This window comes from Heliangelus exortis, chromosome 3, assembly GCF_036169615.1.
Source record: "Heliangelus exortis chromosome 3, bHelExo1.hap1, whole genome shotgun sequence".
In the NCBI taxonomy this organism is placed as follows: domain Eukaryota; kingdom Metazoa; phylum Chordata; class Aves; order Apodiformes; family Trochilidae; genus Heliangelus; species Heliangelus exortis.
Genome location: NC_092424.1, coordinates 47,724,265 through 47,741,659, shown reverse-complemented (window position 1 = coordinate 47,741,659; position 17,395 = coordinate 47,724,265). Strand labels below are relative to the sequence as shown.

The 17,395-nt window shown below is 38.4% G+C and overlaps 1 protein-coding gene across 1 annotated transcript in view; it reads left to right on the top strand.

Moving 5' to 3' along the window:
- Positions 1–17,395, top strand: part of IGF2R (insulin like growth factor 2 receptor) — a 59,082-nt gene that overhangs the window by 31,924 nt on the left and 9,763 nt on the right. Inside the window, exons 23-41 of the mRNA XM_071740481.1 lie at positions 1,110–1,277; positions 1,848–1,991; positions 2,664–2,842; positions 3,181–3,268; positions 4,423–4,629; positions 4,985–5,115; positions 5,810–5,907; positions 6,670–6,806; positions 7,424–7,614; positions 8,272–8,398; positions 8,782–8,904; positions 9,853–10,115; positions 11,890–12,099; positions 12,820–12,969; positions 14,067–14,228; positions 14,740–14,947; positions 15,349–15,495; positions 16,041–16,275; positions 17,250–17,386. Of these exons, the coding sequence (XP_071596582.1) occupies positions 1,110–1,277; positions 1,848–1,991; positions 2,664–2,842; positions 3,181–3,268; positions 4,423–4,629; positions 4,985–5,115; positions 5,810–5,907; positions 6,670–6,806; positions 7,424–7,614; positions 8,272–8,398; positions 8,782–8,904; positions 9,853–10,115; positions 11,890–12,099; positions 12,820–12,969; positions 14,067–14,228; positions 14,740–14,947; positions 15,349–15,495; positions 16,041–16,275; positions 17,250–17,386 (3,105 nt within the window). The remainder of the gene's footprint in view (positions 1–1,109; positions 1,278–1,847; positions 1,992–2,663; positions 2,843–3,180; positions 3,269–4,422; positions 4,630–4,984; positions 5,116–5,809; positions 5,908–6,669; positions 6,807–7,423; positions 7,615–8,271; positions 8,399–8,781; positions 8,905–9,852; positions 10,116–11,889; positions 12,100–12,819; positions 12,970–14,066; positions 14,229–14,739; positions 14,948–15,348; positions 15,496–16,040; positions 16,276–17,249; positions 17,387–17,395) is intronic.

Genomic DNA, 17,395 nt, shown 5'->3' with positions numbered 1-17,395 from the left:
TCCTTTCTGGGAACAGAAAGGAAAAAATTTGCCCCTCATATGATATGAGGGGCACAGATATTGCCCCTCATATGGACAAATGGATAGTCAAATTGGGAAATCAGCAAAACAAACTCTTTTTCTAAGTGAAATCTACTCTTTAAGCTTCAGTTTAATGATCTCCAAAGTAGTTTCATATCTGAATCAGTAAGTTTATGCTTGCTTAGATGGAATTGCTTGAATAAATGGTCTAGTACTTCATGTACACCTACTTCATGAATTTGTTCGTTTCATTAGTCTTAGTTCTGAACTTTTATCTAGCTATTGGCTTTTACATGCTCTCCAACTGTACTGAAACTTGAGTTTTGATAAAAGACATAAGATACATGAACAACAAAAGGGATTTTAGGAAAACAGCATTTTGGCTTCAGGAGCCTCAGATGCTCCTGCATATTTATGCTCTGTACAAATTGCTGTGGTGTGATCTCTCTATTTTTTCAGTCATAATGTTTATGTACCTAATATGCAACAGGAAACAAGTGTTTGAGTTCTCATGTATTTTTCTTTGAGAACTGATGACAGTACGATACACTGACAAATACGACTCCCCCCTCTTTAATTCTACCATTTCTTCTATGTTGTAAAAGGAGGACTAAACAGAACTTAACACATGCTGCCTAAATAGTATCAGTGTTACTCGTTTTGCAGTTCCTACACTTAGCTTCTTACAAACAAGCAAAACCCCAAACCCAGAACTTCGCTACGTGTGATGTAATTTAGAGCTTGCTGTTACAGCTGACAAGATGTTTTATAGATTTTCTGTTTCTTCAACCATATCGTGTCTAAAACCCAGAAAGCACAGTTCAGTGAAGGTGATCATGCTCTTGAGCTGTGTCAAGGCATTCTTATCTTCCATTTGGAGAGACAGGTGCAGCTGCTAGGCAATTTAGCCCAAGTCTCTAAAGAAGTCTTGCGTATTTACAGTTTAAAACACCCCAAACAGCAATTGGGTAGAGTTTTCCTTGAAGCAGTTAGGAATAAGAAACCGTTAAAAATTTTAAGGTGCTAGCTTGAGCTGAAATTCAAATATTCTCAAGTGAATCAGCAGCAATTAATTGTTTGTTTTACAGGAACATCAGACACATTCACTGTGACTTTCATGTGTAATGATTCTTATCCTGGAGAGCTTGAGTTCGTGCGTGAAGAGATAAACAGTGTGCTGAACATCCATGATACTTTTTTTGAGTTTCACACAGCTCTGGCTTGTGCTCCTGCTCCTGTAGACTGCCAGGTGACAGGTAAGCACCTGGAATTTGGTTGATCTCTGTCCAACAAATGTTGGAAGGATGAACAGCAAACTTTTGAGCTTTAATAATACCTGTTGTGGAGACATTTTTAAGACTTGCAGTCTTCACAGAAGTTCTGGAGAGACTGAGGAGGTGTAAGTTGTTTTGAAGCAGTCTTAACATTAAGACAAGTAAGAAGCTATGTGCAACAGTGGTATGCAGGAGAGCTGATAAATTACTTTGAAAACTTTATTTCTTATGACAGGATGCTACTTCAGCCCAACTATGAAGAAAATGAGTTAATTTAGTATTGGCCTCTGGAAAAATGCACCTGTGAATTGTGGAGTGGTTACTTGTGTGATGTAACTGTCAAGGGAAGTCTGTGTTCCCCGTGTGTTCTACATGTTGTGACACTTTTTAATCACAATAATGCCTTCTCTCAGTGGCTATCTAATGTGATTCTGAAAATTACTTGAATTATGTGTATTCATCAGTAAAACTTGTATAATTTCAAACCAAGTGTAGCTGCAAGTGTCTAGTGGGCTGTCTTTCAGCTTACTGTGTGTACCACATCTCTTTTAGATGCTGCTGGCAACGAGTATGACTTAAGTGACTTGAGCAAAGATAGTGAGCCATGGGTTGCTATAGACACTTCAAAGGAAGGAAAGAAGCGAACATTTTTCTTGAATGTCTGCAAGCCTTTGCCCTATGTGCCTGGGTGCCCTGGTAAGCCAAGTGGCAAGCATTTCTTAACTTGTGACTTCTGATGCCAGACTTTATAAGCAGGATATGAAGCCCCTGGTTATTTCAGTAGGATTTCTTGAATCCTGAGGGGTCAATTATCCAAGTTGCTTACACCAGTGTAATGTATGTCAAGGGTATAATAAAAACAGACTTGCTGAAACTAATTGCAGTCTTAATGCTCATCAGGACTCTTGCATTGAGATGTGTGGGAATGCATTTGGGAAAAATGAATTGAGGACAATATTTACCAGTATATTAAAAAAAAAAAAAAAGCGAGGAAATGGAACTTAAATTTGTTGAAGCCTCCTAACTGAATGAGGCCAGAAAGAAAAGCTTATACTATGTCTAATTATAGTTCTAGCCCCTCTGATATATTTAACCTATTGCTGTAGTCTTCAATCTGTGGGACCAGAGAAGTTTAAATTATTTCAGTGAATGGAAGTCACTAACTTTTTCTATTCCTCAAACTTAGGCACACTGTCTCTAACAGTATTTATGAAACCATGCCTGTTGTGTTCTGCTTCAGGAGTTTGAGACAGTCTGCTTTAATGGTCAAAGCCTTCTTAATGCTGCTCCATTATGTTATTTTATGATTAAGTTAACTCGAGTTGTCAAAGCTTTGAACTAAAACGCAGTTTTTATCTTTTCCTGTAGGTGGTGCCATAGGATCTTGTCTGAAATCCACTGATGGAAGCAAGAACCTTGGAGTCATTCAGATAAACCCACAGGCTGCTACTGATGGGTCGTTAAGCATTATCTACTTGAATGGTGACACATGCAAAAATCACCAGCGTTATTCTACACGTATAATCTTCCAGTGTGATCAAACAATGGTAATTTTCTGTGCCAATTGTTAGTCATGAGGATGTTAGAACTTTGTCTTTCTATAGCAAAACAGACAGTGTTCCTCTTGAAATGGAGAGATTGGTTCTAAAAAGTAGTATCTTGTGTACAGGCTTTTCCCTGTCTCTCCTTACAGCTGCTTTTCAGAGCTTGTAGAACACAACTGAGAACTCTAATGCTGACAGCCCCCAGGCTAAAAATGAATACTGACATTCGATACCAGACATCTCAGACTGTGCAACTGCAATAAAAAAGTCTTAAGCATGTATGTTTTCAGAATTGCAATGTAATTGTTAGTAAGTCTCCTTCCTTTGGCTCTTTTCTTTAGGGGTCACCAGTGTTGGAGCAAGAGAGTGATTGTGAGTTTGTATTTGTTTGGAGAACTTTGGCAGCCTGTCCTGTTCATAAAGCAGAAGGTAAGTATGGTTATTTGAGCTTTAAATTTCGAACAAAATTTATACAAGGAGTAGCTACATAGTGAAGCTATGTTTGTTTCTTGCCCAGGCAATCTTTCTGTAAAAGATTACATTAAAAGTGTAATTTAAGGTCACAGGCAAATGTACTTACCTATCTAGGGAGAGAGGATAAAGCAATATGCAGTATTGTAAATCTTAAAAAAGCATCAAGTTTTGTGACAATGCAGTTGATCCTGTGCCTGGCAAGTAATTTTCAGTCCCTCACTGAACACTGGAAGCTATACAGTCCACTTGACCATTGCTAGACAGAGGGGGAGAGAAAGTTGGGAAATTATTGAAACTGTCAGTGATGTCATGTGGCATAAGAGAAATGTTTACAAGCTGCTGCTCTGTAGCACACCATTACAGTGTAAGGTGCAGGTGACAAGATGTGATTTTGAAGGGAGGGAAGCTGGTGGGATGTCCTTAACTTGGTAGCAGCTTGTTTGATGAAGGGGAATGTGATAATCATGTGATACAATCTGATATTTTTTTTTAAAAAAAAAGGGAACTTCAAAAGGGAAGACTTAATGGACAGTGAAGTTACTAATATATATCGGCTGATTAGACTGATGGAAATAGAGACTGTTTCTGTATACATCTTGGTAGACCCTTAAGCTGTAGCTAACGTTTCCTATGGTCATTTATTTCCTAACTTGGCAAACTTCACAGCTGTTAAAAGAAGATACAAGACAGACATCTAGGATAACTTTTGCTTCAGCCTGGTGACCTTGCCCTTCTTTCCAGATAATTAAGCAAATGCTGGACTTAGTGTCTCTGGTTCTGTACTTAACCTTGAGCATGGCTGGAGAAAGCACGTGTGAGGCCACTTTGAGCTAGTTTTTGAACTACAGTGTGACTTTTGCATCTTGCTTTAGTGGCAGTGGTAAAAGAAATGTTCCATTTGTCTTTTGGCTTCATAGTTCTAGATACTGGTGACCTCATGAAATGAGTTGCTTAGCTGGACTAAAATGGTTCTTTAGCATCACTGCCGTAATGTCATCTACTTATTTTTGTGGCCTTATTTGTTCCAGTAAGCCTTAATTGTATTAAGTATATTTGGCACGACTCACAGTTATTAAATTGTATTTTACATTCTTAACTTCTCTTTGCAGGAGAGAATTGCCAGGTGAAAGATCCAAGGTATGGTCATGTTTATAATCTGAAGCCACTTTCCAATAAAGACATAAAAGTGACTACAGATGAGTATGACTACTACTTCAGAGTTTGTGGAGAAATAACAGAAACTTGCAAATCAGAGGCTCATTCTGTGTCATCGTGTCAAGTAAAGAAGATGGACACTACTTTCAGAAAAGTAGCAGGTATAGCACTGGATTGAAGGAACTCAGAGAATGAGAGGATTACTGTGGGATACAAAAGGAGTCTTTTTTTTTATCCTAAACATATTATGAGATAAAGCACCCTACGGCTTCATGTGCAAAGATGCTATGTATATAGTCCTGTTGGTACACAATTAGAAACAAGCTCAACCCTATTGCACTGCAATAGTACTCGTTCAATAGTGAGGTCAAGTTTTAGAGGATGGTTGAGATCTTTTTGTCAGTAAATCATGTGTTATTGTTGTCTATGTAATGGGTTGCTGAAGGCATTACTGCAGTTGAATATTTCCTGGATTAACTGTTTACTTTTTTACTTTTCTCAACTCCTTGCTTCTAGGCTTGCTTACAGAAAAATTGACTTTCAGAAATGGTTTAATAATGATAAATTACACCAGTGGAGAAAGATGTCATAAAATATATGAACGATCAACTGCCATATTATTCTATTGTGACAAGACTACATCTGAGGTTGGTTTCAAAATGTGCTTATGTACATGCTATCTTCCAGAGTTGCCTTCTTAATGTATGGAAGGGTAAGGTGAAGAGCAAGAACTACCTTCCTTCCAGGATTGCCTAATCATTTACAGGTTAGATAGAAAACTGAATGTTCCTGTGTGTTAATAAAAGATGAGGAATGGTTTGAATTTCCTATTTATGAAAGGTACCTTTGTGATGCCCCAGGAAAGTTAGGGCATGGTATTTTTTAAGGGGTGTCTGCCATTATTAAAGCCTTGGAGATGTTGGGAAAGGATGTTCTCCCAGAAGTAACACCTGTTTCTTTGTAAGAAAGAAAAGTTAGTAGGATGAATCTGTAGGAAAGCAGGTATTACATGGCCAGACCAAATAAGCTGGTTGCTTGCTTTTCATCTCTTTGTGTTTTTGCTTTCCTTCCTGTTGTTAAACAGTGGTGCCTACCTTCAGTTTTGCTCTTCCCCTTATTTCATGGAGGAGGCAGAAGCTCCTAATGGGGCATGTGTGTGCATGTGGGTAAACTTGGGTTTGGGTAAAGCCATGCTTTCAGCTGGTCAGAGGCATAATTTGGCTCTAAGAGAATATGTAAATGCAGGTTTCTGGATCTTCTTGAAGCAAGACTTGAGACATTTTGGTAGATTCAGTGCATCTAAATGAGAAACTAAATTCCTTTTGTATTTTGTTTTTTTAGCCTGTATTTTTGAAGGAAACTCCAGATTGCACCTACATGTTTGAATGGCATACTCAGTATGCTTGCCCACCTGTTAAATCCATTGAGTGTTCCTACAAGTAAGTTGTTTGCACCAAATTAAAGTAGAGCTGTATGACAGAAACAAGTATAGTGTTACTGCAACTCAGTGCAATACTGCCATTTTAACTGTGGTATTTTGTCTTGGTCAGTAACCACCTAATGTGGCAGTCAATGCCAATACAATGCATTTTAAGTAACTTTTGCAATTTGTACTTTCTAAAACTAATGTCACTGAAGAAAAATACTTTCCTTGGGCTTCTCCTAGGGAATTAGTGAACTGTTGGGTATGCAGTTACTGATGGTGGAACTCTGAGTATGTTAGGCTATTACAAGTGTTTATTTAACTATAGCTAATTTTAAAAAGAGTACAACTGCTGTCTGTTTAACTTCTCCACAGCAAAGCTCCAGGAAAAATATTATTTCAATGAAAAGTCAGAGTTACTGTTGCATTGGTGTCATGGTTTAACACAGAAGCTGCTTACAAGAGACTTAGCTGAAAGCAAAATTACAAGACAGAAAATTGCCTTTATCCTGGCCCAAACCAGGACAATTGGCCAGGGGTTGTGTGCATGTGGGCTGTTGCTGTGGGGATTGCTGGTGCAGTGATACTTCTCTGTGCTGAATTTGAAGTTTTTTAGGGAGCAGTAAGTTCTGTTCAGATTTCTTTTCCAGCATGATACTCTGCTTTAGAGTCATTAGGTTAAAAGTTATTACAGTAACATCAGAATTGTAACTTAAAATCATCAAATTTTTTTTTGTTTAAAATTCTTCATAATTTGAATCCTTTGCCTTTCCTACAGGGATGATAAGGGAGACTTCTATGACTTTTCATCTCTGACACGGCATAGAGACAACTGGGAGGCAATTGCTCTGTCTGCTCCTGGGCAGAAATACTACATTAATGTCTGCAAGCCCTTAGTACCATATGGTGCTGCACGTAAGAGCAAAATAAAAATATCATCTTGCTGTATCTAGGGGAAGCAAGTAGTAGGACAGGACTGCTGGTTATTCAGAGTGGAAAAATTAAAAAGCAAAGTACGTAGAGACAGTGATGTCATTTCAACAGCAGAGGGAAGGGCAGGTTGTGGGTGTGTTTCCCACCCGCTTGGCAGATGAGATTTGACTAGCAGCCCTTATCTTCTCTTCATAACCTCAGCATTCTAGCTACTGTCCTAATCCAAAGCATGCTATTTCTTACAGACTTAAATAATAATTTGGTACAAGATGTTAACTTAAGAATTTTTTCTTACATCTTCTGACTGACCCCACATTTTGAGCTGTGGAAGACCCAGTAACAGACTGTAGCCTTTCACTCTGTAGCAGTCTACTTCCCCAGCTGCCACTACTTTCTCTGTGGTCTTCAGTGAAGTGATGTGGTTGCTGCTACTTGTGATTTTGGGAAAAAACCCCACACCAATGAGTAAGGGTTGGACAGTACTTAGAGGTATAGATCAGCCCTGACATACATGAAGGTAGAGTGGTGGGGTTTTATTCCAGGCAAGTAAGCCTTAATAACATGTGAAGGAATAATGCAGTTTTTGTTCACCTCTATAGGTTCTTGTCCTTCTGATGCTGCTGTCTCCTTGATGGAGGGTGGAAAATGTACAAGTCTTGGGGAAGTGGCTTATGGTCCCCGGTGGGAACATGGTGTTTCTATTCTGAAATATATTAACGGGGAGCAGTGTCCAGATAAAATTCGCAAGAAAACAACAATATTGCGTCTCAAGTGCGATGAAAACAAAATTGTAAGTGGGCTCCTTCTGGCAGGGTTTTGTGCTTTCATGAGCTGCTCGTACTACTGTGTGTATATGAGGAATGGAGGGCAGTTTTTATTGCTAATTGCCAGTTGTTGGAAGGGAGCCAGTCTTATGACCAGGAAGTCTTAGGAGGACTTCAACTTTAGATGCTGAGGATGTTTTAAGAGTTTTTCTGTACAATTGGCTAGCATGGATTTTATCATCTGTAAAGCTTCAAATTGTCTGTCTTGAAGATTAATGCATTGCATGTTTGGAAGTGTTTTAGGTAGTAAATAATGCTATTGGCTATTGTAGTTAACTCCTGCACATCCTTATGCCTTGCCATTAAGTACTCTTCTATTTGGTGGGAGGTCTTGCTCTCATCTTTCAGGGTTTTCTGTCGCCCAGTTAGGCTGCCTTTAGCTCTCCTCTCATCAATTTTATTGCTCAAAATAACGATTCCATACAGCTATGTATTTGAAATAGTCACAGTTAAATACTTTGTCCTTGGGTTAATTCATTGACCCATAATTCATTGAACCACAGTGGGCTCTTGGGTCCTAGGACTGGCATTTGAATTGAGCTCAACTACAGGGTTAACCCCATGGCATGAAATCTTGCAGTATCACTGTGTGAAAGTGTCACTCTTTACTGTTTAATGTTTAGGAATCAAAGCCAGAACTTATAACAGCCATTGAAGACTGTGAATATACCTTTCTGTGGTTCACTGCTGCTGCATGCCCTCTTAAAAGCAATGTGCAAAATGACTGCCGGGTAACCAATCCTGCAACAGGTAAGGAGGAGGCCTGAGGATCCTGGTATGTGGAAGAGGCCACTGGAAGCAGCAGTACTGCAGTTGTGTTGTTGAGGCAACTTCATTAGGAAAGGGCAGTGTGACGCATCCTTTGGATAGTGACTAACAAGCATATTGGTGGGTAGAATATCTTGTGAGGTGCTGCAATATCCCTTGGAAAATAAGTAGTTTATAGTTCTGAAACTAGTTTTCCCTCTAATGATTAATTTGATTTAGTAACACCTTGCCTTTCTAAGCTAGCAGGCAAGTAGAGGCTGGTTGACCTTCCTACTACATTAAGTTACTGAAAGCTTTTAATAGGTAGAAATCTCTTGATTTTGAAACTGAAAAAATGATCGAATTATTCCTTGTTTTGCCTCCAGGCCACCTCTTTGATTTGACATCTCTAAAGCGAGAGTCTGGCTATTCCATCACTGATTCACACAACAGAAATATTGACTTGAACGTTTGTGCTGAAGCCAAAAGTTCGTGTGCTAATGGAGCTGGTAAGCATCTTATCTCCTCTGATACTGTAATCGCCAACTATAGAGTACCTAAAGGAAATATGCTCAAGTTCATAGTAAAATGTGAGGGGCAGGTTATACTGCAAATGTAGAAGGAGTAAATTCAGAGACCATCTGTTCACAGATGGATCTTCCTGAAAGTGTTTCAGGAAATGGAGCGATGTATTCCCGTCAGAATCCATTGGTGAACTTATATGGGCTTGCTTTCAGTCCAATCCAGTTAGGTCCAAAGTAAGTATTCTTTTGGACATGAGGGCAGGAGTGTGGATGCTTCTACAGCACCTCTTGGCTGTTGTGAAAAGGAAGAGGTCACAAGCTTCCATCAAGAGTGAGCTGAGCATAAAAATTGCTCTGTGGTGATGTACTGCTGTAATGCAGCTGCACTCAGCCCTATGTCCACACTTCAGATCCTTGCCCAACCCTCTTTCTAGTGATCTGTTCTGTTTTGGATGCTACTGAAGAAGTTAATTCAAGCTGTATATGAGATATTATTTAAGCATCTTCAGTACTAACGTAGTATCACTTGTGAATTGAAAATTATTTTTGTGTTGTTAGAAGAAAATACCAGACTGATTTGTTTTTTAAGAGTCACCTTAATAAAATTGCATATAATCTGGCTGACATTTTGTGTTAATCTCTTGGTTTTCAGAGAAGTGGTAACTAAACACTGCACTGTGATTGCTTTAATGTGCATAGATGCAGTACATACTGCTGGTTAATAAAATATTAAAGATAGTGTTTGCTCTTTGTCAGGGCAGTTTATCTCCGTTTAATGGCAAATCCAAATGGTGTAAAAAACCTATCTTTCATAGCAAAGTTAAAGTGAGACTAAAATCTTAAGTTTCCTGCTGTTCATGTTGTAATGTGCAGTTTTAAAAGGCAGATACATCAGACTTAATCTGTATTGTTAATTTTTCTTTTTTACTTTAGCTGTCTGCATCACTGGTGGTCCAAAACCAATTAATGCTGGAAAACTGAGTAAAACTTTAACTTACGAAGATCAAGTGTTAAAGCTTGTCTATGAAGATGGAGATCCTTGCCCTGCAGACCCTGCACTAAAGCATAAAAGCTATTTTAGCTTTGTGTGCAATTCTGATATTGGACATGACAGCCGTCCTGTTTTTCTATCTTTTGATGTGCAGACATGTACTAGTTACTTCTCTTGGCATACTTCCTTAGCTTGTGAGGAAGAGGTAAGAATTACTTCTACACAAGACACCTGGGGGACTAAATTTCAGGGTGGGGTGTAGACATAATAGGTATGTATTAAATTCCTTGAGGGAAAGATCTCTTAGAATGGTTTGGAAATAAGATGATCTGCCTCAAATCTCCTTGCAAGGACAGGGACACCTTCCACTAGACCAGGTTGTTTGAAGCCCCATCCAGCCTGGCCTTGAACACTGCCAGGGAGGGGACATCATAACTTCTCTGGGTAGTTCCAGTTTCTTACCACCCTTACAGTAAAGAATCTGTCTACCCTCTAAGTTTAAAAAATATTCCCCCTCATCACTACATGCCCTTATAAGAATTCCTTCACAGCTTTTCTGAAGGCCACTTTTAGGTACTGGAAGGCTGCTGTATGGTCTCCCTGGGGTTTTCTCCAGGCTGAACAGAACCTGTTGTACAGAATGAAAGTTCTTACAGAAGTTCTCAAATACTTTTCTTACTGACTTTTCCAGCAGGGATGAACAATGCTTGGCAAACTTCTGGTTTGCATAGTGAGCCAAGTTAAAACTTCTAACACTTCAGAATAACCCCTCTGTGGTACCTGCTTATCTGCTTTTTTGTGTACAGCTCAAATGGAAGACATAGGGCATTTTCTTGGGAACTGCTGGTAAGATCCTCCATTGCAACAGGCCAGCAGAGATTATGTTGAGTTGAGGATGGATGGCATGGGGATAGTCTTTCTTCTGAGAAAGTGACAAGAATCTAAGCAAGTGTATGATCAGTTTTTTCAGTACAAAACCTGATAAATCTTGATAGCATGAATTTAGGATTTGCCTCTGCTCTGTAATAATATAATTTGTTCAGCTGCAGATAAACTAGCATACCAAATGATACTTTGAGCTATTCTTGCTTTAATTAAGTGTAGCTAGTTCAGTTGTTAGCAGTAGTGAGTACACAGAGTAAAAGACAGCAATAGGACCAGAAAGCTAAATGACCTAGAGGGTGATTTTCTTAGCACTTGAACATTACCTTTTGTGAATTTGCCTAATAATTCTTCCCTCACAGGAACTGGCACATGTCCCCTCTGTCTTTTGCAACAGTTCTGCTACACATAATTCTGGTTTCCTCTTAAGTAGTGTGTACTATGCTGCACTACAAATCAACAGTGCCTAAAAACATAGTGTTTTCTGCCCTGTTAACTGTTCTCCAATGGTTGTGCATTTCTGATCTCTTTTCAGTTTATCCACTGTGACCCTATTTCAGTGTGGTGATAACTAGGTAGTTGTGATGATTTGTCCTAAAATTAAATGTTAATTTTGTTAGTTGCTCCTTACCTAATAAACAAGCAAGAATGGAGTTCTCAAATTCCAGGTAGGCTGTCAGTAAGTTTATGTACTTTAAGAAAGCATGATATAGGCTCTAGGAAACAGTGCTCAAGCCATCAACTTTCAATACAATAACTTTGTTATAAGCAAGCATATTAGAGATAGTCCAGGAATGAGTGGGAGATGGGGGAGAGGAAGGAACTTGGAGGATCTACTGATTGTTTGAAGGCATAGTGACAATATTGTTCTGTTATGAACTGTATTCCATAAGAAAGTATTAACGACTGAGGTTTTTTTATATGTAGGTTGTAGTGAGTGCTTAGTATCTATAGACAAACAAAAATTGTAAAAAATGCTACTTTACTTAAATCAAAATAGAAACTTTTCAATCCAGCCACACCTCTGGCCTGATGAATATCAATAAATCAAAGCAAGTAATAAAAGAATACGAGTGATAAAGTGTACTTTCTTGTAGGTGAAGTGCTCAGTACTGAATGGCAGCTCTGTTATTGACCTGTCTCCTCTGATCCATCGCACTGGGTATTATGAGGCGTTTGTGGATGAAGATACAGATGTTTCTCCAGATTTCTACATCAACATTTGTGAGCCTCTCAATCCTATCAAAGATGTCAATTGCCCACCTGGAGCAGCTGTTTGCATGGTACCTGTTAATGAACCACCAATTGTAAGTACTGTGCCTGGAATCACTGAAATACGTATTTTCCTGCTAGTTTAAGCAGTATCCCCACCTAGAGACCTAACTCAAGCAAGAGGCTTGCCAGTGGGTTAAAGAAATGGAATACAAAATGAAAATCCACGCTACATAATCTCCTTTTATCACTTTTCCCTACAAAAAAGTATTTTCCTATCTGGAACTCCAGTCACATTTTTTGGTTGTCAGAGAATTCCATACAGTGATAAATAGGAAAAGTTACTATGGAGAATTGCTGTGTGCACAGGAGACTGGGAAACAGGATGCCTCCCAGTCTGCTATTCTGTGGCTACATCCAGCTGTAGAAGATGCACATAAAAAGCTGAGATTGTTTCCCATGAACTTTCACATTGGTCTAGGAACCTTACTCCGTTGTTAATGCTACAATATTTCTGAGTGATCTGTTGGTATTTTGTCAAAATTATTTAAAGAAGGATCTACCTATAAGATACAGAACCTCCCTGCCTTTTGTCAAGCTTATTCAAATAGTGTTTTGAGCTGCTCAACTTGTGTTTTGTTAGAGCTGAAATAATAGCAGCTGTTTTTTAAGAGCAGAATGCAGTTTTCAGAAGCGCTTTAGTTGTGTTCATATGTAAACCAAACAGATGATTCTGAATGGACCTGAATCTTTGGACTGGTCTGAAATCTAGGTGTGTCCCATATGTCTTTTAATTTATATTTTTGCTTGTGTAGGATATTGGTCGTGTTACTGAACCTCCCAAGTTAAATGAGGCAGTAAATGAAGTTTACATCACTTACAACAGCACTACTCCCTGTCAGATAAACAACAAATTGAACTATACTTCTCTTATTGTATTTCACTGCAGCCAAGGAACTAGTCTGGTAAGAAATCTGTTAAACTTATTTTAATATTGGACTGCAATGGAGATCAGGTAGTAACCAGCATTAGCTTTGATAACTGTTTAAAATTAAATGAAAAATTTGTTTCTATCATATAAGGATAGACTTTTTGCAGCAATAAGTATACTTACTATTTGTGTTCTTAACTACTTAGTATTTATACTCTAAAGCAGGTAAAATTTGACAAGGAGCATGGACTTTAGGCTTGAGAGTGGAAGGTACTGATGGTGTCAAGGATCAGATTCCACTGAAGTAATGTAGCGATAACTTATTGCTGGTGTTCAAATTAATGCTGTTTTGCACCTTTGCTGTTTTGTCTGGGTCCAAATCATGTATCTCAACCTAACACAAGCACTTGTATAACTGGAAAATTATTACTGTGAAATGTTTACCCTATGTTGTAACACTCTCCATAGTCATACACAGCTTTAAAAATTTTCGTTTAGGTACTTGGTTTTTTTTGTGTCGACACCTGAACACTAAGTTAAGGTTGCATGATGGCAGCAATCTAATACTTCCCGATTTTTTTGATTGCTTTGACAAACTGTAGAGAAGCACTTAAGTATGATATTTGGCAAAGAAAAGCTTGTTAAAGATACTCAGCGGAACCATTTTTCATAGACATGGGGCATAAGCTGAAACTCTAGGAAGCTCTGGATGCTACACAGGCTATATTTTAATATTTTAAAGTATGCCAAAGGAAACAGCATTCTTTCAAATGCTTAACTGGGTGAACTTTCCTAATGTTCTCTACCACGAAGAAACGCAGCTCTTACAGCAACAAAAAGTGTGTTGCTGCTTGCAACTGAGCTGAACATCAGTATCTTGATCCTAATTAATAAGAAAGCTTGTGTCCTTCAGTTACTGCTTTGATTGTGTTCTGGAGCTAGAATGTACTTCAGTTGTAGCTTACTTGGTTCTGATTGTAATATGAAAGCATAGTGTTTATCCTACTGCCATTACAGTCTAACCTGAGTAATAACTGAGGCTAACTGTTGGAGGTGGGAAAAACACAGAAAGAACAGCAAACACAGCAAAAATTTAAACCTGGCATATCTGACTGTGTTCTTTGGTTACAGGGAAAGCCAAAGATGATAAGGAAGATAGACTGCAGTTTTGTGTTTGAGTGGGAAACTCCACTTGTGTGTCCTGATAAAGTGAAAACTTTAGGCTGCACTGTGACTGATGAACAGCTACACTATACTTTTAACCTGACTAGCCTTTCTCGAGGAACATTTGAGGTAATGCCTTCTGATATGCTTTAATGTGATTTTATTATTATTTTTATTTTAAAATTGCCCATTGCTATCAACATTTTAAAACTGAAATGGTTTTCTTTTAAGCATCTTGGAGTGTGAGAAGAGACTGAAACATGTGCTGCTGCTGTGGTCAGTGTTGATATGTATTTGGCGTCTGACAGGGAATAACATTAGAGTATTAGATTTGAAAGTATTTTGAGAGCTAAATTCATGGATATATTGATGGAGAGTGGAAGGAGAAATTGTCATATGTGGCAGAATCTTAAACATGAAAACAAGTCTGCTGAACATACTGTATCCTTGGTCCTCCAGATGTATTTTATCTGCAATTTTTCATATTAAGGAAGACCAGACTTGCAAAACGAGTTACCTTATTTTCCTTCTGCATTATGCAAGTACTGCATGTTTATAAAGCACTCAGATGGCTTTTTTTAAGTGTTGACTTTGGGCACTGAAGTAGCCTTGTTTGTGATGCTTCTGGATGTCCATGCAGGTGTTTTCTGGATCCAACAGTTACCATGTTGGTGTATGCAGTAAAGTAGCAGACTTGCCCCAGGGCAAATGCAAAGATGGAGCAGTATGTCTGACATCTAGAACTGGTGCATCATCTTTTGGAAACGTAAAGGAAATGAAAATGGACTATAGCCACCAGGATGAAACAGTCATCTTGAGATATACAGGAGGTGATCGATGCCCTACAGGTGAGATTGAAGGAGACCCATTCTTTATGTAAGCCTATCTCTTTTGTTTTACCTTTAGAATATGATGTTATGTTGTGATAGGATGGAAGCAACATTGATTTTGCATACATTACTAGAAAAATGTAGTTTCATTAAATCAGATGGACCATACTAATACCCAATGTCAACATGTATCTCCTGGAAGACAGAGTGCAGCTTTTCTGTATGCGTGACTGTAACTAACTGTACACTACACCCCTAGGTTTCAAATTGTGTTTAGACTCAATGTTTCAGTATTCCTGTTGTCTGTCTATAGCTTTTCTTCAGTATTGAAGTGTGCAGGTATTGGATAGAGTCCTGATTATGGTTATGCCTGCTATTCTACTGCATGTCATTTAAGAGGATGTACCTTTCCTTCTCAGTGACTGAAAAGGGAGAGCTTTGTGTGTTCCCCTTCAAGTACAAAGGGAGGACCTATGAGGAATGTATTACAGAAGAAAGGAATAGGCCGTGGTGTGCTACAACTGAAAACTATCAGGGAGATGGAAAGTGGGGGTTTTGTGGTCACGGTAAGAACTTGCTATACTTCGTGTGCAAGGATCTGAGTTAACATAGGGAGTTACAGACATTATCAGGCTGGGCAAAAGACTTCTGGTGCAGTACAGTGTAAGTAAAGGGATAGAGTGGGAAAGATAAGGAATCTGTGGAACAAACCTGACGTTTATTTAATTGAGTGAGCAAAGTACTATTGAAATTAAAAGTTCATGCCTTTACATCGTGTGTTTAAGTTGTGAGTGTTGACTCTACTTTGAGGGACACAAGTTGTTTTGGAAGAACACTGCTTTGCTTTCTAAAAAGCATGAAAGCTAACCCTGCAAATAAAATTGCTAGGTAAAGCATTTGTGCCTCTTTGCTATCTGAAACAATACCCGCTTAAAATTTCTGTTGACACCACAACATTGCTACACTCAAGTTCATACATGGCTCAAAGACTAATAAAGTTTGGGGTTTTTTTTTGGGGGGGGGGCTTGTGGGTTGTTTTTTTTGGGTTTTTTTGGGAGGGGGGTTTGGTTTTTTTGGTGGGGTTTTTTTTATATTGTCTTTCCTCTTACAGCTACTGCAAGAAGGGAATCTACTATTATCTTCACTTGTGATGAAAACGCTGATATGGGGAGACCATACCTTCTGAGTGAAACCCTTGGCTGTGCTGTGACATTTGAATGGAAGACTCAGGTTGTTTGCCCTCCCAAGAAGATGGAGTGCAAATTTATCCAGAAACACAGAACTTATGACTTGAGAATGCTCTCTTCCCTCACGGGATCATGGATCTTTTTCCACGATGGGAACTCGTGAGTAATGAGTAACTCCTGGGAGCAGATTGCTACACAATATGAAGTTGTAATGGGGCATAGTATTTCTGTTTGGTCCCTGTTCAGAGTCTGTTTAAATTGCTGACTGTGTCTTAAAACTGTGGATGCTTAACATTGTATGTAGAAAAAAAAAAATAAGGGAAAGGAACCCATTTTACCTGAAGAGGAAGAAGAATAACTGTCTTCATCCTCACATCTTCCATCTGCTGGTAACTCTTCAAAAGAAATCTAATTGAAAAGAGTTTAAAGGGTTTCTATTTAAACTACTGTCTTTAAAATAATTTTGTAGTCTAAATGCAATTTTTATATTCTTAATCCTGTTGAACAAATATTTTAATTACTTAGTTGCTGTCTTTTGACTCAAGTCTGTAACTTTGTCTAAAGTATTAGGGGCTTTCCCTCCCCATATCTCTAAGTAGCAACTTAAGAGTAAAATATGAATGACAGAAGTTATCAACCTCTCCAGTCCCACCCCCCTCCTTCCAGTTATCAAATAGAAATGAGCTGGTAAAGATGAGAACATCTAAATCTGAAGTTGTAGTATATTGTGGGGTAAAAAACATTTCATTCACTGCCTTGCTACTGTTCTCATAAAACTTACGTGGTATAGCTCTGAAGAGATGCTGAATTTAGAATAGTGCTATAACATTTATAGTTGTAAAAACTTTGGGGCATTTTTGGACTCGGATTCAATTTCTAGTTTTGACCAAGGTCAAATTTAACTACTGAACTAATGTGGTAAATGATTTTTTTTTTTTCAGTGTCACTTACTTGAAAATAGTACTTAGAAGTAATTGACTAGGCTTTAGTACATACTTTATTGTGTCAGCTAATTAAAATATTTAATTTCTTTCAGTCTGGCTTGCTTCCCTCAATGGTTCTGAAGTTTACATCTCATTTTTTCAGTTTAGCCTAATTAATTTTAAAAACATTGTCTACTCTATTCTTTATAGGTACTATGTGAATCTCTGTCAGAGGGTATATGAGGGACCCACAGGCTGTCCTGAAAGAGCCAGTATTTGCAGAAAAAGCAACAATGGAGATGTTCAGGTTCTTGGGCTTGTTCATACACAGAAGCTGAATGTGACAGGTAGAGTTA